The following is a 25,644-nucleotide window of genomic DNA, read 5'->3' as shown; positions in this document are numbered from 1 at the left end:
AGCAGCCTGAAGGTAGAGAAGGTGGAGTGACTCTACCTGCAGCTGATCAGGAGAAGGCACAGATGAGAACCAGCTAGCTTCTGGCTTCTGCCTTCTGGCAGCAGTCGGACACTGGAAACAATGCCTGCTCTACCTTGCTGCTCCCCACTCCCTGTTTGGACCCTTGGCTTCATGTCTGTTTGGATTCCATGACCCATGGATTGTTGGATTATATGGGCAGCTGCTTGCCCAACCCTTGGAATGGACTGGACTTCGCATGTGGACTCCTTTTGCAGGTAAGCATAACTCAGAGACTCCTATCTCTTGTTTGTTTGGCCTCGCACCCCACACAGCTCTGCTCTCCATTGTTCGGCAATGGGATTTGAGACAGGGCTATGACACATTGGTCAGGGATGGTGGGGGTTGCAATCCAACAACAGTGTGGTGCAGTAGTTCGTGTGTCAGATTAGGACCTGGGAGACCCAGGTTCAAATCCCGTCAGCCATGAAGCTCATGTGTGTGCCTTGGGATAGGCATTGCCTCTCAGATGAACCTACCTCATAGGGTTGTTGTGAGGATAAAATGAGGAGGGAAGAACCGTGTTTGCCACTTTGAGCTCCTTGGAGGAAAGGTGAGATATAAATGCAATAAATAAGCAAGTATATGCAGGACCATAGGTTCCATATCCCTGTACTTTTCTCTTTTTTAACCCAAGGTTAAAGATTTGCATCCCTTTTAGAAGGCCTGGAATTTATTTTTAACAGTGTTGTGCAGAGCAATGGTAGAACCATATGCCCCATTCAGGAGAACTGGCAGTCAACTGCTGTTTAATTTCATTTTGGAAGGTTAACACAAATCTGACTTAAGGGGGTGGTTAAGCAGCAGCCCAATAGATTTTCTAGGAAATGTGTTTAGATCTGACCCTCCTCCCTCCATCATCTATGCAGAACATAACTAACAGTAGAATGTTTTTGTTAGGTGGTTGGAAATGATGATGCTATTCCTGAGGACGAGGCAGAGCCCAGTAATGGAACTGCTTATCTGGCAATGACTGACTCTTCCTCTGAGATGCCCCAAGCCAGCCAGAGCAGCTGCCACCTTAAGTGACGGCAGTGCTTTTGGCCAATTCCTGATGCCAAGTGCCCAAGCCAAATTCTCTGTGCCAAGAGGACTAGAAAACTGGCTACCTGCTGTTCTGGCTATTTGACGGTTGTTTGGCTTGGTAGACAAAGGGAGGTAGGGAGGCTTATTGGTCCCTCAGTGAGAGGCCTGTCAGTGGAGCTGCTCTGTTTACAGGATATGAATACTGTTCTGTTATCCCTTTTTACCCAGCCTATATGTCAAGGGAAGGAGATACTTCCCCCCTCCTTCTACCAAGGACTGCTTTACCTCGGTGTACAGGTGAAACTCAGAAAATTAGAATATTGTCGAAAAGTGCACTTATTTCAGCAATGCAACTTATTATTTTTTATTTTTCTTTTAATTTTTACAAATGCTTTCTTTTGGAAATTCCACAGTAATAAAACAAATAGTTACAATAATACAAAAATAAGCATCGCTATTACATTTCATTAATTACATTCCATTTATAATTGACCCGCCTAACGACAAATAATTACAACAAATAAAGGCTTGACATATCTTGCTTTGCATGTCATGCATCTATCTCATATATTGGTTTCACCTTGTAAGTTGCATTACTGAAATGAATGCACTTTTTGATGACATTCTAATTTTCCGAGTTTTACCTGTACTGTATATGGTTGGAGTGGTAGTCGGTGGGCAGGGACAGTGGTGGATTGGGTCCTAAATGTGCAGATCTGTCAGTTTTTACTTCTCTCCATTTCTCTTTTAAATGAAAGTCTCCAGATTTCCACATTAGTTTATCATCATAATTATTTCCCATAAAAATGCCCCCATGAAAATTTATCAACATTTAGTGCTAATTTCTCCTGAGGATTGCATGCAATTTTGCCCACTTTATCCATTTTTTTAAAAAGCATCTTCATACACTATAATGTGGTCGGTGTTTTTTTTTTTTTTTTTTTACTAATGTTATTTTTGTATGTTATTTTCATATGCAGTTGTATGCACACTCTACCCCGGCCCATGCATTTTTGTGCATGTCGCTTGGTTGGAGAACTGCATTACAAAACTCAGAGAAGTACAAATTTTAAAGGAGTGCTGTGTTTTGGTTCTTATATTGTTTTGGAAAGGGCAGATTATGTAGGTTTGCATTTAAATGGGGACTGAATCAAATAATAATAATAATAATAATAATAATAATAATAATAATAATAATAATAATAAATTTATTATTTATACCCCACCCTTCTGACCGGGTTCCCCCAGCCACTCTGGGTGGCTTCCAACAAAATATTAAAATACAGAAATCCATCATACATTAAAAGCTTCCCTAAACAGGGCTGCCTTGAGATGCCTTCTAAAGGTCTGGTAATTGTTGTTATCTTTGACCTCTGGTGGGAGGGCATTCCACACGGTGGGTGCCACTACCGAGAAGGCCCTCTGCCTGGTTCCCTGTAACTTGGCTTCTCGCAACGAGGGAACCGCCAGAAGGCCCTCGGTGCTGGACCTCAGTGTCCGGGCAGAACGATGGGGGTGGAGACGCTCCTTCAGGTATACTGGACCGAGGCCATTTAGGGCTTTAAAGGTCAGCACCAACACTTTGAATTGTGCTCGGAAACATACTGGGAGCCAATGTAGGTCTTTCAAGACTGGTTTTATGTGGTCTCAGCCCCCCATCTGTAATCCAGAGTCAGAAGTGAGTGGGGTAGCCATTTTCTGTCTCCCCCCCCCCACTCCTGCACTGGAAAGGCAGCATATAAATAAAATGGTTGATTGGCACTTTAGCAGAGGATGAGCTGAGACTCCTTTAAATGGCAGTTAACAATGGTGTCCACTGACCATCTTAAATTATCTAAAATGTAAATACCCCAGCCCAGTTATAGGACATGCATAGATTTTATAGGACTATAGTCCTACCCATGCTAAACCTCCTTTCACACTCCAAACCAGATAACAATTTCGGGAGGAACTTTGCTTGATTCATGAAGAGTTGGACAAATTAACATTCCAAGATGGGACCACCTAGTTTTGTGCAGATTTGCCTAGCCCAAGAAGGAAGCATTAGCTGTAACTTAAATTACAGGATGATGACATCAGCTGGAATATTCCCATTTACTGAAGTGGGCTTTTGAGTCGAAAGCATCTATGATTCCAGGGCTTGCATTTCTATGGAAACTTCCTTGAATTTAGATAAATGCAATCACTGCTCTACTTCCCCAGTCAAAAGAGAGGAGGTAATGAAAGTGATGGGGAGGTACTTCTGTTAGAATTGTGGGAGGTTTATCCCATCTGCTTCCTTTGTCTTTACAACACAATTGCAATATTGTCATGTCAGTAAGCAGATTCCATTCTGCTTGTCTGCCAAAGAGAAGGCAAATGATTTCTGGTCCTGTGTTCTCAAAGTTGCCCTTTGGGAAGAATCGGCTACTCATTTGTTCAGCTGGAAGGGTTTCCTCCCCTCCTTCTTTATGATGTTTCCTGTAAGCGCACAATGCTAGTAATTTCTAACTTTGGTTACAAAATTTCCTTTCTGCAAAAAAATCTTAGAAGAAATGGGCAACTGTTAATGTCAGGTTCCGATGTGGACTGACCTTACCAGAAACCTATTTTTCTCTTCTTCTTGGTCATGTCCATGACACTCAGCATGATGCAAAACACAAATCTGTGAAAAGGTGTACTGTTGATGAATTCCAGTAACACCCTTAGCCTACAACTGGGAAGAGCCCACAGGCTTCCCTTGTCTAATCTCCTTTAATGTGATTGCCGTCTTCACCCTCAAAAGTGTGATGTCTGTCTTTGAAGTGTTGAAAATAGATCACTCCAACAGCATTGCCAAGCAGGAGTAGGGGGCAGCAATTCTCCCACCTACACAAAGCCTTTCAATTAGCAAGAGGTGTAGACTTCCACCCCTGCAGTGCTTAACAGAGCAAACAGCAAAAGTAGTGTGTGTGCCGTGTATGTCCAGTAAGATATCATAGCATTTTCTCAGTTATACTTGGTGGCAGGCACAAGTGAAGTTACAGCAGGTGGGTGGGATATAAATAACAAACAAACAACAACAACCATTATTATTATTATTATTATTATTATTATTATTATTATTATTAAATAATATTGGGGGGGTTGCAGGACACCATTACTAATGAACAGAGAGGGGTGACCGAACCTGACAGCTGCAGTTACCCAGAATCCCTCGCAACACCACCTTCTTTGCCTCTGCTCCACTCCAGAGACCCGCACCCCTCCCGCTTGGACTCAACCCTGCCTTAAGGAAGGCTTAAGGATCAGCATATGCACACATTTCCACATGACTAGCAACTTGGGAGCCATAATTCGCTGTCAGTGGTATCTCATTCACAATGGAAGACTCCTCTGAACAAAAGACAGTGATCAACTCTTATAAAAATGTTAATTTCTCTTTGTGTTTAGGAATTCACACCTGGGAGGGGTGATAGGAGGACTAGGAGAGGTGTCAAAAGTGCTCAGATTTCTACCTTGAACCCTCCTTTTTTGTGAGGTATTGATTACATAGCTGTGATGTAGGAATGAGGTATTGGGGGCGTTTCTTGGTGATGGGGGAACGGATAAAAGTGGAGGTTCTCTTTTGTTCTGGGTTCCTTCCTTGTTCTCCTGTGTGAGGGGAAGGACCCTGTTGCAACAGCAAATAAAGGCTTTGCTTCTCAAACTTCTCTGGTTGGCCTCTGTTATATATTCTCCGACCGATGGAGAACCCAATAAGGCTCTTGTGTACCCCATAAGGGAATAAGAGCAGATTTTGCTTAGAACAATTATTATTATTATTGAATCAAAACCAGAAATCTGCATGCTTGCATCATCAATTCTGCAATAAGATGCTGTCTGGAAGAAAAAGTCTGCCTAACACCTGAAAATACAGGCATTTGGCCACATCTTCAGGGGAAAATGTTAGCATCATTGGTCAGTGTACCATGCTAGCGGCTGATCTTTCTATTCAATGGGTCAAGTTATGTAATTTCATCCTCAGCATTAGAACTCCTATTGTGCATGTGTAATCAAACAGGTTCTGGGCAATGTCAACATTCTGCATTTGTTCATGACTGTGACAGGTGAACAAGAGCAGGTGCAAATAGAGAGGCCAGCTGGGATAACAGAGATGCTCCAAATTAATAGACACCAGATGCAGGAAAAACAGGCAGGGCAAGGGAAGAGTTCAAAGGCAGTCCTCAGGGGACCGGAGGCCCCTCTAAAAGAAGAGATGATAGATTGCGCATAGATAGAAGTGCATGCTTTAATTAGATTGTGCAGATAGAAGGGCAGACTTTCATTACCAAAGTTTGGAATGTATTGAGAAAAATAAATTCACAGTGCCAGACCTCTCCCCTTGCAGTTCATGCATCTTGATTCAGGAAGCTCTGTTCTGAATGCTCAAGGATGTGAACTTGTAGCATAGGGCTGATACACAAATGCAGCTACAAAATTTAAAACGGGCTGTGAAGTCATGACTCTGTCGACGAGTTGCACTATGTGCTATAAGTTTATACAAGGATGGATATAATCTTTAGTCCACTTGCTTCTATGCAACATCACCAAAATAATCAGAATATAACTTAATTGATGTCGGTGGAGATAAGGAACCAAAATGGATGTGGTCTTTTAAACCTGTTTTCAAAGAAACCACAACTTATCAGTGGAAATATAAAGGGGGGATGTTTTATATCATGTGTTCCCAGAAAGTATATCTTGCGCATAATCTGTCATGCACAATGCAAGCGGAGGATAAGCTCCCCTTGGATGAAAGTAATGATTTATGATGCCTAACAGTTTGTAGGATTTGAGGAAGGTGCCTCGCATAAGCAATGGATCCACCTTGTGTTTTCAGTTAAAAGGCTCCCCTTTAGAATGTAATCTTGTTTCTTACTTCCTTTCCTCTTGCACAAACCGCTTGGTTATCATACTTTTATACTTATTCTTTTTTAAAAAGCATAGGAAGCGAAACAGTTTCACCACTAACTTCCTTCCTCTCCTGCTAGGCAGAAAAAGAAAAAGAAACTTTTAAGAAACAGTGTTACTCAGTAAAACCATTGCTGTAAAAAGAATGAGACTAAAATGTGGCTTCCAATAATTGGGTGGGTGGGTGGGGAACAAATCTTTTGGTTTAGCTTTGTGGTTTGCATCACCACTGAAGACATCAGTGCTTTGGTAATTTAATTTCTTCTAGAGGTGCAATTCTGCAGCTGGGAGCAAACTACACCAAGGCTTTTTATTGGCTGTAGGGATCACCGCAAAGGTTCTCAAACTTTGCCTGTCCTGGTTAGATGACAGAAGACGTTGCTTCTGAAAATTTGCGTATGTGTGTTGTACATTAATTAATTAATGTCAGTGGTAGTTTACACACTTTCTTGTTATTAACCCATCTAACAGTTTTGAAACCTCAAGAATTTACCTATAACTTGGATAAGCATTTTCACTAAAAGTATGAATCAATTTTTGTTCCCCATTCTGAAGCTAGGTAAATAAAGAGCTAATGTTTCATGGGCAAATGTCACACTTATGGTCATGTCTATTGGAAACTTTAGAGAAAAGGTTTTCTGGCAGATGACCCGTGACCAATGTAACATGTGAAAATCCAGTGACAAGACAACCACAAATAGATGCCTCCAAAGCATGAGCGTGTGTATGTGACACTTCATTATACATTCACAAGTTGCTGGTCAGCATCAAGTCCATGTGGAAACTTGCAATGCCCAAGGGAATTTGCACTTCGCTATGGCAACACCCTAATGAGTTGGTTTTTTTCAACATTGTAATGTAAAGACTCAGCTTGATTTATTTATTACCTCTATATTCCCCTGAGGTGTACATAATTATCCCCCTTCTGCATTTTAAGCTCATAACAACCCTGTGAGGTAGGTTAGATTGAGATAGAGATAGAGATAGAGATAGAGATAGAGAGATAGAGAGATAGAGAGATAGAGAGAGAGAGAGAGAGAGAGAGAGAGAGAGAGAGAGAGAGAGAGAGAGAGAGAGAGAGAGAAGCCCAGTTAATCTATGGCTTTATGACTGAATGGAAATTTGAACCTGGAAAATCTGAAAGCATGGGCTGTGAAGGTTTACAAAACAAGCGAATTGATTTATAGCAAGTTAATTTTAAGATTTACCCATCCAAAGAAATTACAACCATTTTCTCAAGTCAGATGTTTTGGTACCTACAGAAGTGCATATACTAACTGATTGCTTTTAACATTTTAAACATATTGGCTTGCAGCTACATGGAACTTTTAGGCTATCTGGAGTGAAACCATTCATCATCTGAACAACTAGAGCATAGCTGTCAACTTTTCCCATTTCTCATGAGGAATCCTATTTGGAATAAGGGAATTTCCCTTTTTAAAAAAGGGAAAAGTTGACAGCTATGAACGAGAGGTGTCCCAGAATACAGGGACAAAATGCTATTCATTTCTGAAACCTACATTTACATCTTAGGCCCACAGATAGAGATTGTGAACAATAGCTGCCATGCCTGTGAAGGCCACAATTTACATTTCTCTTCTTGTGGGATTGCTTCAAATGAAATCACTTACAATAAATCTAAACTTAAAGGCTGGGGAATTTCTGTAGTCATATACAAACTGGAACTGTGTAGGAGAAGCCTAGGCTTTTATGTGTTTTCCATTTTACTCTAGAGACATTTGAAGGGTTAAATGTCAATTGAAATTAAAATAGCAGATGACAATGGCATTGTTTGCATTCTGATCCCCATGAAAAATGTGTTGTTGATTTTAAAAAAGAAGCATGGTAGTGTTGGGGTGTCTTAATGCTATAATGTGTTCATATTACATGCTTGCTTTGAAGATGTTGTACCTAGGAAGTGTTTCAGATCTCTGATAAGGCTGATTTGACAGATAAATTTGTGGATAAAGGCATGTGGGTGATTTTGTCCCCATGTTGAGAATTCCCATCACCACCCGTCTGACACAGTCATAACCATCAAACTCTGCCTCTTTCTTTCTTTCTTTCTTTCTTTCTTTCTTTCTTTCTTTCTTTCTTTCTTTCTTTCTTTCTTCTTTTAAGTTAGAAAAATAGAAAACCAAAAGGATACAAGTCAGTTGGTTGGAGTGCAGTGCTAATAAGGCCAAGAGGTTGCAGGTTCGATCCTTGTATGGGATAGCTTCGTATTCCTGCACTGCAGGGGGTTGGACTAGATGATTCTTAGGGTCCCTTCCCTTCTATGATTGTATGAAATAAGTAAACGTTTACATTTTCCCCCCAAAGGGGACGGGATCCTTATAAATGCTTTTAAAAAGAGTCAAAGCACATGTCTGAGGCGTGTTTCATTGAACTTAAGGGAACATGAACATTAGAAAGACTTTGCATGCCCAGGTTCCGCTCCTCGCCTTACCTGAGTGGGTATGAATGATGGACATAGCACACCTAGATTGGATCGAATAAGGCCACAGTTTCATTGACAACAGATGTAAGAGTTTTGGCAGATCTCCAATGAAAATAGGAGACATCCTGGAGGGAAAGTGAGATGTTCTGGGATCAAATCAGAAACCAGGGCGGCTTCTGTAAATCTAGGACTGTCCCTGGAAAATAGGGACACTTGGAGGGTCTGCTAAAACCATCTGTATTAATGTTAAAAGCCCATTAGAAACACGCGTTTCCAGATATATTGCAAATGAGCAAGGAAGAGCCAGTTTGGCAGGAGTGTATTTTTCAGTTTATGCTGTGGCCAATCCTATGGAAAGCTTTTTTAAAAAAACCACCACTACAAGCATTTCATTGTATTCTGGATTTGTAGGGTGTTGTACTTTTCTGTAGCAGCAATTTTTTTTTACAGCTTAGGTTGTTTTGTTTTTTAATTTAAAAAAGAAAATCATTTTCTGCACAGTCAAAACTATAGGTATGCAACAATGACTATTTTTATGAAAACTAGGATTTATTGCTCTAGAGACTGTTTTTAAAAATGGATAATAAGATGCTTCCTATGTGAAATGCTATATACACTTGGTCCCAGTTTATGCACAATCCCATTATCTTGGTCAGGGGTGGGGAACTGGATCTGCCTGGTGGGGCAGGTCCTTATCTCCCCCCCCCCCCACAGTCAAAGTTTGGCAGGTAAGGAGGATGCAGGCAAAGCACAGCTTGTAATGGGTAAATATTTGCAAGACCCAAAGATTTTAGGTTTTATGCACATTAAAGTGTAGGAGAGAGGATGGGTTTCCTCATCAAACAGAGAAGCTTCAGTTTAAGTTTAGGTCTACACAGGTAAATGCTGCAACTAGTCCATCACCCCATTCCTGCACTGTTGACCATATGCCCCCTTTTTCTGGTGAGCAGGTTAGTGATTTATACTGCAGGGTCTATATAGAGCAGAAGTAGAGATGTGCATATCTGAGATCCCCCCCCCGCCCTACTGTTTGTAAAAATATTCTGCTGAGGATCATTTCAACCAGACCACAGAAATATTTCTGGGGCCTGCAAGTTATAATTGCACCCATTGATGTGTGAAAATTGCATGGTCTTTTGATATTCAAAGATGTCTTTTCATAAAGCAATATAATCTCATCATTTTAGCAATGTCCCCCTTTCAGTATTGTTTTCTTTTGCTTTGCTTTCTCTCTCTCTGTTGAATCTCCCCTCCAGATGAAATTATGCAGAAGCTGGTTGCATAGATTTAGTCAGTTTCACTGCTATCTACGGGTTTGCTAGACATGGTCTGAGATTAAAAAGCCCTGGATGAACAGAATGATCACACTGTAATGCTTACCATCAGACCACATGATGGAGATTACAAGCAGCAGCATATTCCATGTGATAAAAATAAGCATGTGATTATTTTTAAGAGTATATCTAGGGAAATGGCCTGAAACATCGTTGTTGTTGTTGTTGTTGTTGTTGTTGTTGTTGTTGTTGTTGTTTAGTCGTGTCCAAGTTTTCATAACCCCATGGACCAGAGAACGCCAGGCACTCCTGTCTTGCACTGCCTCCCGCAGTTTGGTCAAACTCATGTTTGTAGCTTCGAGAACACTGTCTAACCATCTCATCATCTGTCGTCCCCTTCTCCTTGTGCCCTCAATCTTTCTCAACATCAGGGTCTTTTCCAGGGAGTCTTCTCTTCTCATGAGGTGGCCAAAGTATTGGAGCCTCAGCTTCAGGATCTGTCCTTCCAGTGAGCACTCAGGGCTGATTTCCTTCAGAATGGATAGGTTTGATCTTCTTGCAGTCCATGGGACTCTCAAGAGTCTCCTCCAGCACCATAATTCAAAAGCATCAATTCTTCGGCGATCAGCCTTCTTTATGGTCCAGCTCTCACTTCCATACATCACTACTGGGAAAACCATAGCTTTAACTATACGGACCTTTGTCGGCAAGGTGATGTCTCTGCTTTTTAAGATGTTGTCTAGGTTTGTCATTGCTTTTCTCCCAAGAAGCAGGCGTCTTTTAATTTTGTGACTGCTGTCACCATCTGCAGTGATCAAGGAGCCCAAGAAAGTAAACACCTGCCTGGTCCCTGTTGGACACCTTCTTATAGGGACCTTCTTATAAAGCTTTGGTTTTAAACTGGTGGGTTGGGAACCCAAGAAAGTAAACTCTCTCACTGCCTCCATTTCTTCCCCTTCTATTTGCCAGGAGGTGATGGGACCAGTGGCCATGATCTTCATTTTTTTGATGTTGAGCTTCAGACCATATTTTGCGCTCTCCTCTTTCACCCTCACTAAAAGGTTCTTTAATTCCTCCTCACTTTCTGCCATCAGCATATCTGAGGTTGTTGATTTCTTCCGGCAATCTTAATTGCAGTTTGGGATTCATCCAGTCCAGCCTTTCACATGATGAATTCTGCATATAAGTTAAATAATCAGGGAGACAATATACAGCCTTGTCGTACTCCTTTCCCAATTTTGAACCAGTCAGTTATTCCATATCCAGTTCTAACTGTAGCTTCTTGTCCCACATAGAGATTTCTCAGGAGAAAGATGTGGTGATCAGGCACTCCCATTTCTTTAAGAACTTGCCATAGTTTGCTGTGGTCGACACAGTCAAATGCTTTTGCGTAGTCAATGAAGCATAAGTAGATTTTTTTTCTGGAACTCTCTAGCTTTCTCCATAATCCAGCACATGTTTGCAATCTTTATACATAGTGCGAACTGGGCATTTGGTTTGCAGACAAAAAGCATTTTAAAATCTGGACAGAATACATGAATTGCATACAAGATAATATCCCCTCCAGTGTACCATAAGCTAGCTATTGCATTGGTCTTGTACATCACATTGCATTTGTTTATAAATTAAGAACTCATCTGTTGAAGCTGATTTATTGCCCCACACTAGGTGTCAGTGTTAACTTACCTGATCTCTCATCTCAGGTACAGGCTATCCCTGTAGCAGAGCAAATTAACATACAGGTGACTACTATACAAACACAAAGTACTGTTCTTGCTGCTCATCTGGAATGCTAGAGAAGACAACAAAACATGCTGATTTTAGAAGTGTCTATTATAGTGGAACTTCTATATCAGATCACCTGTTGCTTCTTCCTTGTGAGGTTTACATCCTGTTTACTGTGAAATATGAGGTGCGTCTCTACAAAACAACTAGGATATGTGAGATTCCTTGAATGTAAGCTTTGATGCAAAGTTTTACTTCCTAGCTCACAAAGACATTTCTTCTTTGCTTAACTTTTAGTTATCAGCAGAGTGGCCACTTTTTTTTACTGTCCGTGTAACAGCAACCCAATATGCAAGTGTCAACAGCCTGATATGCAGCTGAGACCATTCCCTGTGTCCCACCTCAAAGGACGCATGGAGGGTGCATCAAAATACTGGCCTTCTCTGCAGTGGCTCCCTGTCTTTGCAATGTTTTCTACAGGGAGGCCTGTCTGGCACCAATTTTGCTATCATTTGCATTCCAGATTGAAACATTTCTATTCTCCTGGGACTTGGGGCAGCTTTAATGATATTGTTACAGTTACTCAAACTGGGATTGTGTGTGTTCTTATTATGATTATTGCAGCAATAGTGTGCATTGTTTAAGGCGCTGTGGGTTAAACCACAGAGCCTAGGGCTTGCCGATCAGAAGGTTGGCGGTTCAAATCCCCGCAACGGGGTGAGCTCCCATTGCTTGGTCCCTGCTCCTGCCAACCTAGCAGTTTGAAAGCACGTCAAAGTGCAAATAGATAAATAGGTAAACAGCATTTCCATGTGCTGCTCTGGTTCGCCAGAAGCAGCTTTGTCATGCTGGCCACATGACCTGGAAGCTGTACGCCGTCTCCCTCGGCCAATAACGCGAGATGAGCGGCGCAACCCCAGAGACGGTCATGACTGGACCTAATGGTCAGAGGTCCCTTTACCTTTACCTATTACATTTAGACCCGGATGGAGGGGACTGCAAGCAGGAGAGCACTTTGGCCTCATGTTCTGCTCCCCAGAGGCATCCATCTGGCCACTGAAAGAATTGAATGCTAGATTAGATCGGCCTTTGATCTGTTTCAGCAGGGCTTTGCTTTTATGCTCTTACGTTCATTTCCACTGCCTTCCTTCCAGATGCCACCCAGCACACAGCTGTGTTGAAGGGTGACATTTCTGACCCCTTTGAGCTAATTGATTAAACTGAAATAACCTTCCACAGAGACATGCTTGGTTTCAAGGGAAATAAGGGCTGGTGCTCGTAGTTAAACTTCAGTAGCTCTTGCTTGTTGGTGTCCTGTCGACCTTGAAAGCCCTGAGGCTCATGGCCTTGTCCAGCTTATTGGAACAGCAGAGAAGCAGAGTTTGCTTGACGTTTTCAGTGGCTGCAGATTTTAAAAAGTCACGACTGCTCTGTTTTCCAGTGTGACAGCTTCACCAGAACAGTTGGCAAGCAGTTTTATTTCAAGAACAGGAATAAGGACAACTGACTTTATGAAGGATATCATTCTTAACTAAATGACATTTTTTTAAAAAAATAGAAAGCGATGGCATTGTTCTGAAGCTGATTTTCTCCTAATTGCCCCTGCTTGAATTCTAGCAAGTGGCAGCCTTGCTGAAATTGTTGCAGTTGTTGTGAACACAGTAGCTAATGACATTTACACCCACAACTTCCCTACCACCCTACTGTGGCCCAAGACAATTGAGGTGAGGAGCCAGGATGGTGCCAAAATCTTTTGGGGTTTTGATCCCAGTCAATGTTGACTTGACAGGTTAGGTTTAGTAAGAAAGCAAATTGGATTTTCTATTTCTAGATAAGTGGCATAGGAAAGGGGGTGCAGTGGGTGTGGGCCGACCTAGGTGTCATCACTGAGGGGGGTGACAAAATGGCAAAAATATGTGTTTTTAAAATAAAAATGGGGGGGGGGGTACTCACGACACTTTTTTGAAAAAATAATATTATTTAAAATGAGTTTAATAACTTCATCTGACAATTAATTAACCTCAACAAGTCAACATAATACGTATTAAAACTTTTTAGTTTAGTCAATAAACACAACAAAATGCAACTGAACTGAATGCTGTGTAGTGGAGAGCATATGCATAAGGAAGGGGAGGGGGTGTTTCTTTCCGCCGATTCATCTCTGCAGTTGGTACTGAAGCAAGACGTAAACAACCATTGACTCATCCGCAACCAATCCTATCCACTGTCGTGCTGGTCAGTCACCCCCCACGTCATTCTGTTGAGTTAGTTGTGCAGTAGTTAGTTACTGAAGCTTGTAAGTGCTGTGCTGAATTTATTTTTGTTACTTTTTTAATTTTTAAAAATATACTGTATTTATCTTTAAAAAATATTTACAAAACTGGTATGTAATCATCAATACGTAAATCATATAAATCATAAATATATCAAATCCACCCATCCAACATAAAATTAAATAAATTATATAAATCATAAATGCTTCAAATCCACTCATCCAACATAATATAATGGGTAGATACAAAATCATAATAATTCACTCACGTAATAACAGATTAAATTTCCAGAAACATACACAAAAAAAGAAAAAAGGGAGAAAAAAAAGAAAGTGAGGGGGGGGAAACCCAGAAAAAACTGAAAAAACAAAAACTGAAAAATTTCTTCCTACTATTTACAACACGCTTCCCTTCTCCTAATCATGTTACATTTTTTAGTTCATTCATTCATTGTGATCATCCTCTTCTCTATGATATTGAGTTCGGTAAGTAACGTAAACGTTATGATGAATGCTCTTTGTTTGTATCTGTATATTAAGCTAAAGCTGCAAAATAGCAAAATTAAGTAAAAAAAATTCATTCATCAGAAATTCCCATCGCGAAAAAAGGTTTTAAGTGCTTGTGCTCACAATGTTAAGTAAACACTTGCAACTGTATCTTATTTTTCCTTCTTTTAATAATTGCAATGTGGGGGTGGGTTCTGCACCGGGTACCACCTGACCTTGCTACACCACTGTTCTGGATTGCATCTGACCTCGCCACAGTGACCCATGTGCTGGTAACCTTGAGGCTGGATGACTGTAATCCACTCCATGTGAGTCTGCCCTTGAAGCTGGTTCAGACATTGCAGCTGCTGCAGAATGTTGCAACTAGGCTCCTGTGGCCTGCTGTGAACATTTATCACCCATCCTGAAAGAATTGTGTGGATGGTCGAGCACCACTGTTTAAACATTGGTAACTATCTTAAAAATGCAGTTTTTGCTTCTTCTAGCCATTTAAATTTTGACACTGTTAATGCTTTGAAATGTGTGTCCTCCCCCCTTCATTTTTGTAGTGAGCTGCCTGTTAATCTCATTGGAATAATTTTGGAGCTGTTCCTGCTGTTCTGTTAAAGTGATTAGCTAATAACATTCTGGGCTATGCACATTCCTGCTGACATCACTATGGTGGCTGGCCCTTTGATATGACTATAAATCTGCAAATAACATTATCTGTGTATTAGAGAATGGCCACCATTATGACAAACACATGGCATTAGCAGTGTTACTTTTTTAAGCTAAGGTGGCACTGCAATATGCAATGGAATGTGAACACAATGGAATTTTAACGCGGAAGCAAAGAACGGAAGCATCCTATTCGTAATGTAAAATGCCGAATTAATTTCTTTATATGGGGAATATCATTACAGAGGTTCAACAGATTGTCTTTTGATATGATTTTTGATGAGCCCTCCTTGTCAACCCTTTACGAGGTGCATGTTTCAAATTCCCTTCTTCTGTTTTGAAAGAGAGGAAAACATGCATTGATGCACATTTTGGAAGATGAAATACAGCTCTCAAAAAGGGATATATGATTGCTTTTAAAAAAAAATAACGAAGTACAATACTATGACAATTAATGGCATTGAATAATTTTTTTTTAAAAAAAGAACAGATGGGAGGAAATAAAAGCAGAAGTGTGAACCAGCTTCAGCACAGCTGGGTTACTGTCTGTCAGAATTGTGTTCATCACCTATTATGAAAGGGAGCTCTCCTGTTCACTGGGCCTAATGATGAAACAAAATGTTATGTTTAACTATGTTTCTCTTGGAGTAGACCCACTGAAAGCAATGTCTCTAAGTAAAGGATGTCTGTTGATTCCAATGGGTCTATAGTGAGCAGGATTTCCACTGAATACCACCCAGAACTGCAGTTGGGCAGTTTTCAAACTTCTCAATCTTAAGACAAAACAAAGCTGAATAAACTGCAAGCTTGCTTGTGGGGGCAGTCACAAGAATGAAAATTGTATCCTATATAGTGCATGTGAATGAACAAAAACTGCACCTAGCCTCTTGATTGAGGTCTAGTATTTGTGTGAAATGAAAGCCTAGCAATTATCCAGTCTGAAGTCAGAGCTGTATGCACAAAAGTCACGTTTGCTTATAGCTTTCACTCTGTTCTCTTTCTCTCTACAGCAGACATGTCAAACCTGCGGCCCTCCAGATGTTTTGGCCTACAACTCCCATGATCCCTAGCTAGCAGGACCAGTGGTTGGGGAAGATGGGAATTGTAGTCCAAAACATCCGGAGGGCCGCAGGTTTGACATGCCTGCTCTACAGGGTGACAGGGTGGTGTTTCTGACCCCAGGACCTGGCGTTTCCTCTATATTCTTGATATTCTTCCAAGGTAATTGAATCAAAACTTCTAAAGTGATTTTGCCTTCTTTTGAGTTTTACAGGTAATTACAATAGTGTCCCAAACCAAACCAAGCGTATTGCAGCCTAATACTTGTCAGCTCTCAGATTAATAGGCAAAACACAGGGTTGCATTATAAAATATTGCTGCAGAGTGAAGTTGTGTTGATGCAAGTGCTTTTGCAGGTATCTCAGGGAAAGGAAAGGCTGTCCCAGCAAAGGCAGCTGTGGCCCATTTGTGTCAGTTTCTGACTGAGTTGTGATATTGCTCTCTTACCAATCATTGTATCCCATAATAAGCACCTGAACATACCTGCCAAGTCTCCCTTTTTCACGGGAAACCCCCGTTTTTAAAGCCGTTTCCCGCTGTTCTCCCGAATGGCGAAATATCCCGTAATTCCCCTGGATTTTGAAAAAACGGGCAGAGCGGCACCGGAAGTCGCTTCTACACATTGTAGCACCCTGCTTGTGGTTGACACTTAGCTGGAATGAAATATTCAACGCAGCAATAGAGAAATTAAAATAATAATTTATTTGTCAGACAAATAAATGATAGGCACAGTGGTATAGTTACCAAAAAGCTCTGCCTGCTCTAGACCTGCTGGTCAGCACTTATATTTCCTCAGCCCAGTCCCCTTGCTCCTCCTTTGGCTGCCTCTGTCCAATCAGCTTGGTTGAAATTCCTATTGGCTGTGTGCTAGAGCCAATAATAAAAGATACACCCATTTCCTATTACCTTTTATGGGAGACAAAGCTATATTTCCTTCTATCATAAATGGCAGACAAGTAGTCATATATCTTACATTTGCCTAAACAAGGAACCTTAATTACCAGATCACCTTTGCCCTTGCATTCCAAAACAAATGGCTAAAACAAAATGATTAAAACAGATGGCTATGGTAATAAATTCTATCTAAACAAAAGCCTGGATGTGCATTCCCACACACCTAGGAGCCATAAGAGTCTAACATAAGAATCTAACATTTCTTACTTTCTAAATCCTTTGCATAACTCCATTAAGCCAACAAATCTCATAAAAGGCACATTGGTTTATAATTGTATACAATATAACAGGAACTTTCAGAAAAGGTTTGTGTACAAAAGACCTCAAGCAGATCAAGCAGAGGCTTGAAAAGGTTCTTTAGAAATGAGCCCCCCCCTTTCCTTCCCAGCTGCTTTTGTCATTAGCTCTTCCCAATTGCTCTAGCATTCTCAGTAAACCTTAAACTTTAGAAAAATAATGGCTAGGACTCTCTCATGGTATCACTTTCTGTTTAACAATAAATCTTACTTATTTACCAACTCTTAATTAGTGTATTTGCAGCTGGGTTGTATTTTTTAAATATGCAGGGTCATCTCCCAGTCAGTAATTTTAACCTTTTACAGCCTGAGAGGCTGTAAAGGCCTTTTGCTTGTCATAAATCAGGGGCCCTAGCAAGGAGAGCAGGAAAATAAACAAACAACAGTTAGAATGCTTTTGCCGGCTGGTGCAGCATTCAAACATTTGCAAATATATCTTTTAAATTCATACAGGCCTCAATCAGGTGCCTCAGCATGACATGCGTAGAAGTGACTTCCGGTGCCGCTCTGCCCATGTCTGGGCACCAGAAATCAGGCAGCGCCGGCACCGGAAGTCGCTTCTACGCATGTTTGGACATGCATAGAAGCGACTTCCGGTGCTGCGCCGCTGCTGATCCCGGATTTTTCAGTCTGGGAGTTGGAGGGTATGCACCTGAGGCCTGTTTGCTGCCATTAAACATGATGATTTAGTATGTAAACTGCAGGAAAAAGCTTTAAAATGTTGACTCCAATCCAGTCCTTATGAATATCCTCTGAAGCAGGGTAGCCAGTATGGTGCCCATCGGAAGTTACTGGACTATTGTATTCTCCCTGATCATTGACCTCTGCTTGCAGGATTCCCTGTGTTTTCTGACTTCTGCTGTGCTAATCTGCTGCAGACAATAGTGGACCTTGAAGGCTTGAAAGCAAGAGGCTCCATCACTCACCCCAATGCTACGCATAGCTGTCAAGTTCTCCCTTTTTTAAAAGAGAAATTCCCTTATGCTGAATAGACTTCCTCACGAGAAAAGGGAAAACTTGACAGCTTTGATGCTACGGCAGATGACATACTTGCTCCTGCTCTGAAAAAAGTCCTGTGCTGTGCTTGCTTCTCCCATTCCCCCTCCATTACACTTCTGATTCCCATCTGCTACATGATGACTGTCTCCATCAGGGAATCTAGAAAGGAATGAGAAGAACAGAATGGGGTTTAATGCTGTTTCTCGCTCAAAAAGCTCACACGGATCTCTTCTTACCAATGCTTATTTGTATATTAAAAATTGTTTCTGGATGATTATTATTATTATTATTATTATTATTAAAAGCATATCTTTGTTTTGCTTTTCGTACTTGATGACGTTGTCACAGTGCCTGCAGCTGAGATAACACCGCCTGTCACATGTAGTCATGACGACTGTTAATAACACGACCTCAAGCAACAGTTCTCTGAATAAGATTGGGTTTTGTTTTGTTTAGTTTAGTTTTGCTAGGCCATAGATTTCCCTTTCCCTGAGTAAGAGACTATGCCATGGGTACTGCTTTCACCTTTGCCACAGTCATCCCCAATATTATTTCTTTATGGGCACTTCTCTCACCCTTCACCATGCAGTTCAGGGCAGCTTACATATAGCTCAATACAAGGAACCCATGTAATACTTGGGGGTCGTCCACACTTGTCCCACTTCCACAGGTGTGTGTTGACCTGATGTTAAAATGTATACATTGAAGAGGCCAGATGCACCTTGGAAGGGAGGACATTCCATAACCTGAGAGCCACTACAGAGTAGGCCATCTCATGCACCGCTACCCTATAATCTTCACAGGGCAATGGCGCTCTCTATGGGAAGAGGCATTCTTTTCTATATTTGGGGCCCAGGCCATTCAGGGCATTGTATATCAGCATAAGCACTTCCTAAAAACCAGTGAAGGTTTTTAGGAAGTGATGTAATAAGAAGTGTTCATAAATATTTAATAACCTAAGCAAGAGAAAGCAGAGATGAAATGCATTGTCCAACATCTAGGAGGCAAGGAGTGAATACACTGGTGTTAAATTTACACGCTCCAGGCTATGCAGATCAAAAACAAACCAACGACAAAACCGGCCACAGTCTCTTGAAGCTAAACCTTGTGAGTAAAATTTCAGCTAATACTGGACACCTATAAGTCTATAGTCCTGGTGTTTGTCCATTATATTAGGGCAGGATAACCCTAATATTGTGTGTGGGAAAGGCCCATCATCTCACCCAGAGGCCTGCAAGGTCCCTCTAAACCAGGGGTGTGCGTGTGACTGTTTTCTCTTCCCTGCTCCCAGCTGCTTTGTTTTTTTAAAAAAATTCCTTTCCCCATTCCTGTGGAAGGGGAAATGTCTATTCCAGCTTCAGGCTGCCATAGCTTAGGGGCCTGATTCATGGCTGTGTCAGGGGAGCAAGGGGGGTTGAATCCCAAGTCATTCTTGATTAGATGAAACACCCTGTTTCATCTCTTGGCAGGACCTTTGGGCAGATATATGCCTTGCTGGCAGAACGCCTCCCTGTCATCAGATAGGCAATTCTGCCTCACACGAGCTCTTCTTATCCAATCTTTTGTAGGGATCGCTCTGTAAATCATTAGCTAGTTAATTAGCTGTACAGCAGCATTCTCTGCATATGTTACTTATAATTAAGTGCTACAAATTCCACTAGGGGTTAGTTCCAAGTGACTGCACATATGAATGGAACTTTAGATACTTTTACTAGAATCATAGAGTTGGAAGAATATTATTTCCACTAATATTCTGTGGAAAAAACACTTTGTTGACACATTTTTAAAATGTAATGTTTATTTATTAATTATATCACCAGCGTTTGAGGTTTTATATATGTGGTAACAAATATATCTAGGAAAGGAGAGGTGTTTTTTTTTTTAAAAGCATTTCCTGCCATCAATGCTATAGTGCTGAAATGTAGAATTTTGAATGATGCCTATTTAAATTATATAATCTCTTTGCTTACATGCAAATATTGTTCGGTAAGCAAACCATTTTGTCTAGCCTCTTCAACGCTCTGCACCCTGCTTGGGGTGTGTGTGTGACATTATCTGGAAATATGCAAACACATTTCTAATCTTCCTTGGCCATGTGTCTCTCAGTGAAGCTGCAAGCACTCAAATTCCAAGGCTATTTCTTTAGACTCCCCCAGCTCGCTGAGATAGTGCTCACATGCTTTCATTGCCTGGGGCTCCTGACTCTAGAAATGTTGAACATTTTTGTCATTGTTTGTCAATTATAAAAAAGAGAGGGAGGGATAAATGCACTGTTCAGATGTCAAATGTAGAAGGCCTAATGGCGATTTTGATCCAAACGTTCTTGCTTTATATCTACCCTTTAAACAAATTCTTTTGCAGATTTGTAAAGCTACCCAAATATTTACTTTTAGAAAATGTCAAAGGCTTCGAAACATCTCCGGCCAGGTATGGTGGATTACACATCTTTTCTAATTTGCTGGCAAATTGGAGGGGTGGGAGGGAATCAATTGAAAAATAACAAAAAGGTATTTTCAGGCTGGAAAATGCTGTTTCCTGGGGACCGATTTGACATAGAAAATAACAGAAGATCTGCGCTGGAAGGATGCTTGGTGGCCTTCCAGTCCAAGAGTGACTACCCAGTTGTTTCCCAGGTGTTGTTTGACTCTCATCAATCCCAGCCAGCATGGCCAAAGGCCAGGTTTGATGGAAGCTGTTAACCGCCCTGATATAGTCCAACCCCTTCCTAAATCCAACAGCCATGCAATTATATTTGACTTTCAAGCATGGATGCTACCCCAAGATGACAGGATATAAGGATAAGGTACATAACTCAAATTCCATACTCAAAAGCTTTTCACGGTGGATTTTAGTGGTCAGCAGAGCCTCTATAATTCTAGATTCACAATTGCCACCAGGAAATTTTAGGACATCTTATGCTATTGGTTTTTATATATATATATTCTGAAACTTGTGTTTCTAGGGAAGGGCAAATTGGCTTTCATTTAAAATTCAGCACTAAATCCTGACCCAGGAATGTGAAGAAGACGCTGCAGAGATGTTATCCTTTCACTTTCTCTGAAGCAGATAAGAATAACCAAAGGCCTATCTCCTTCAGCATCCTGCTCTCACCCAGCATGTCTCCCACAGGCCATAAAGGTTAAGGATGTAATCAGGACAGAAAGGAAAAACAGAAGGCTGAACTAATTCTCTTGATGAGAATTGCTGACCCCAAGTGACTCAGCAAGCATAACAGTTTATCAGCAGAAAGTGTGTTATACATATAGCACTACCTGGGCATTTAACTTGCCATAGTGCAATTCGTGTTTTGATTTTTTTTTAATGTATTGGCAGAGATGAATTCACACGAACACTGGAAAACTGTGGATTTATATATCAAGAATTTTCCTGTCTCCAACTTGCACGAGTAATGTCGTAATCAAAATGTCCTCTTTGCAAGGAAGAGACGACAATGAATTTAAAAAAGATTGGAAGGACTTTATTGCATATATACAGAAGCAATGTTAAGGTTAATACATTAGCAGGATTTTAGAAATACTTGTAATGACATTATGAATGGACAATAAGTAATTTCAATGATTTTTCAATTTTAAATGGACATGCGGTATGATGATAAACAATGGAACCAGGGAAGGAACTAGGGGTAAGTCAACTTTTTTTCTTTTTTCATGTTTGATTATGAAGATGTACTGTTGTTGTTTTGTTGTTTTGGTTTTTTTGATTTGGGAAAATTAATAAAATATTATTTTTTTAAAGTCCTCTTTGCAAATAAATAAATTGAATCACATAATATATCATTTGGAGTAGCCCTGCAATGACAGCCAAAGAACTAGTGTGTTTCTCTTAAGCCCAGAATAGAGAGAATTTCTTTAATTGCTTGCACATTTTTGTTTAATGCTTGGTATTGACAAGATTTCCCGAGCTCAGAGCCAGCGGATTCAGAGGTGTCCAAAGGCCCTACAGACTTGGCAGAACACAGCTCCCCAGAGCCTACGAAAGAGCCAGACTCTGGTTATGACAATAATGGCAGACAGCACCCACAGAAGGAGGACTTTCTTTTCAAGCTCAAAACAGTGGGAGAACTGGAAAGCGGACAATGACTTCTCTTTGCAAATGCTGAAAGAGTACCTCCAAGATTATGTGATGGAAGCACTGAGTCAGTACTTCCTGCCAGGAAAGTTATTACTGCGTTACGCTGTTCTTCTAGACATTGTTCCACCCTCTTGAAGAAGATCTACGTGCTTCATAAAAGGGTAAGCCTCTCTGAAAAGAAGTGTTGGTGAATATTATTCTCACATTAGAATACAATATTTTCTTTGTATTTTTTCTTTTTTCTCAAAAAAAGCCAGCCAATAAACCAGACTATTCTGGAACATATTTTTCCTAACTGCATTCTTCCTGATCTAATAAAAAAGAACGGACTAGCCTGTGGGAACATCCAGCCCAAAACAGTGCTCACAATGGACAATGCTGAATGGCTTTCAAAGAAACGTGGCTATCCTTCATAAGAGCGAAGCCACGCTATGAGTTGCTGGCAAAATCATTTGTTCATGTGCTTGTCAGGGCTGATGGGCTTCCTCTCTTCACAGCAATCACCACGAGAGTCTCCTGATGTTTTTATGGACTTTATTTACAGTATTTACAACAGGCAATTAGCACGTAATAACCATCCATCAGAGTCACTCAGTTCAGATCTCTGCTGAGGCCTGCGCTTGTCCTTCCAGGAACCAAAAAAATTACGAAGTCTAGCGCCCTCCTTTTTTTCTGCATCTCGAGATAGCTGGGGCAAACCTCCCCCCCCCTTGATTCTGAGCTCTAGCTTATCCCTTGCTGCTCCTGTGAACTTCCTGGCTCTCTCGCCTCTAGACTTACTACTCCGACCGTTCTCCCCACATCATCTCCCTCCTCCTGGTCCCCCTCCTCCGGGGAACTGGAAAACGCTGGTTCATCCCTGACAGCACTTCATGTGGTTTCTTCAAGACAATGGTGCATTATGCAGAGTGATGTATCTAGTCCTCATTAAACTGCCACTGCTTCTCAGCTTGTTCAATATCATGAATGTGAACTGTGTTCAACCCGCTCCTAGTGAAACAGCCCGGCTGATCAGAGGAAGTCTACACCAGATACCTTTTAGCTGACAAAGACATAGAGACTACCAGGATTGTAGCAAAATTTTGCTACATAGCGACAAGAAAAAGACACGCTGTGATGACAGCAAACACCTGTGACAGGTAACCTAGTTGATCTATCGTAGGAACATCACAGGAGCGCCGACAGGTGGCTGAGATTCATATATCAAACTTTCATAAAATTTTAAAATTTGTAACATTTTAACTGCAATTTTACTACGTAGATATCCCTTCTATAAACTGTACTGTATAATTCTCTCGCTGGTCCTTGACCATATTAAAGATTTATTATAACTGTGTTCAACTATCTCCAGTTGAATATCGGAGGGATTCCAAATGCCAGCTTCCTCAGTGGTGGTAGCTGCCATCTGAGAAGCAAAACAGGAAAGGCCTCATGGAGAAAAATATAAATCACAATTGCATTGTTGAATCATATCAATTGCTGCACAGCCCAGTATCCTGTTTCCAACAGTGGCATTTCAGGTGTGGCATGTTATGCCCCCCTGGAAACGCACATGTTTATTTCACAAACACACACACATATATATATAACATCTAAGCATAGGATAATTTCTGGAGACACTAAAACTGGTTTTGTACAGTGGCTCTCCACCCTCCTGGCGTTGATCTTGCAACAGTGATGGGGAGAGCTGATGTCCATCTGTCAGTCATCTGGCATCACCATGACACCAGGCGAAGCATTTTCTTTTGCCCAAATCAAACAGGACTGGCAAGGAAAGCAAGGCTGGCAATTGCTGCCAACCAGCAGTAGCAGCTGCAGCCCCTGGTTTCTTTGTGCCATTGGAATTGAAAGATGAGGATTTCCAATCAGCTGATCAATACTTGCAGGAAGCACCACTTTGCTCTGGGATAGGCTGCACTACGGTGTTCCCAGGAGTTGCAACCTCGGTCCCCCCCCCCCCGTATCTGTTTTATTTGCAAAGTCAATCGCTGTCTATGACAGTAATTTAAACTCTTGTGGAATTCCATGTGCCATGCAGTGTGGTCTTTCTTGGAGTTTCTAGCTGACCACAGCCTTCAATGCCTACACTAAGCATTTTTCACTCCAAGTAGCACTGATGGAACAGTTTGCTAGCTAAACACTGTACAGATTTCACCCCTCCTCATCCCAGTGCAAACATTTACCTTCCTCTCCCCAGCATGCACCCTTTTAAATGTTTTCTATTGTTATATGCTTTTGCTATATGGGCGAGAGATCTAAAGTGCACTTTCTAAAACTCCATCTCTCCTCAGCCAGTTCTTTCAGAATGGTTATCAAGGAAATCAAGCCCATTTCTTAGATTCCTGTTCTATAATTAACATTAAATGACAGCCTGCAAGAGACTTCTGAGTAGACATGTTTACACAGAAAACCGCATTGAATCTAGAAAAGGCACAGCATCATTTAAAAAATAAATAAATGCCGGACTCTCATTGTTAAATGTAGGAATTGTGTGTGTGTGCTCAACATTAAGTTGAAAGTACTGATTAAAAACAACACCTTGTTGAGTTCATTGTTCTGGGTCTTTTTTGAAATAAAACCATATGTCTTTTACTAATGGTTCTGTCTGAATATCAGTGAGCCCAAACTACTTCTTTTTATTTATTAAAGATTTTCTTGATTTAGAAAAAAATATGTGCAATGTTTCTCGTAACATCTTTACAAATCAGTTTCATTTGTTGAGACATTGGGAAGAAAGCCCAAACTTCTGAAGTGGCCCTGCTTTCTGTACATACAATAGGAAATGCATTTAGTATATCTGATGAAGAATCTGTGGACATTTAGCCACCGATTTCAGCAGGGCATGGCTGCCATTCAGAAGAAGCATGAATCACACAAGGCAGAAGAGTCGAGTGCACACTATATTTTTCATTTTAGCAATTGCCCATCAAACTGTTTTTAGAAAACTGAAAGGGAGGAAATGAAGCAAAAACTACAGGAAATTCCTGGCTCTGAGTACAAGCAGGGCAACTGGGAATATAAACCCTATTTGGATTGATTGCATTGTAAGGTCTTCTATTTTTAAAATTCATACTGGCTAATTTTCCAATCCCCCAGATCATCTGCATTCAATAATAATGTTTTGTGCAGATTCTTTCATTAGGCTGTTGTGAGCACTGCCCTTTTAACCCCTGCACACAATCAATACCGGAAATCTCATAGGAATCTTAATATCTTCCCTAAATTGATTTTTTTAAATGGTGTGGTCACTATATAGAAGGAACTGGCTGAGTGTTGCAGACAGCAGAGAATATTTAGGTAAAGTAGCCTCATTTATATGTTCCTAGATTCGTTTTAAGGTATATTCGTTTTAAGGTATATTTAGGTGTGTTTTCA

At 40.9% G+C, this 25,644-nt stretch overlaps 1 protein-coding gene across 1 annotated transcript; it reads left to right on the top strand.

Annotated features, from left to right (window-relative positions):
* The first annotated feature begins 5,807 nt into the window (after positions 1–5,807).
* TRDMT1 (tRNA aspartic acid methyltransferase 1) lies at positions 5,808–25,566 on the top strand. The gene is given in 10 exon segments (XM_088654237.1): positions 5,808–5,841; positions 13,051–13,156; positions 15,099–15,144; positions 15,146–15,178; positions 16,020–16,090; positions 20,539–20,604; positions 21,511–21,583; positions 22,026–22,264; positions 22,266–22,433; positions 25,512–25,566. Coding segments are annotated over 10 exon segments (891 nt in total).
* Positions 25,567–25,644: the final 78 nt, after the last annotated feature.

This window comes from Zootoca vivipara, chromosome 11, assembly GCF_965207765.1.
Source record: "Zootoca vivipara chromosome 11, rZooViv2.hap1.1, whole genome shotgun sequence".
NCBI classification, from domain to species: domain Eukaryota; kingdom Metazoa; phylum Chordata; class Lepidosauria; order Squamata; family Lacertidae; genus Zootoca; species Zootoca vivipara.
Note: the sequence above shows the minus strand (reverse complement) of the source record. Positions and strands in the feature narration are given on the sequence as shown.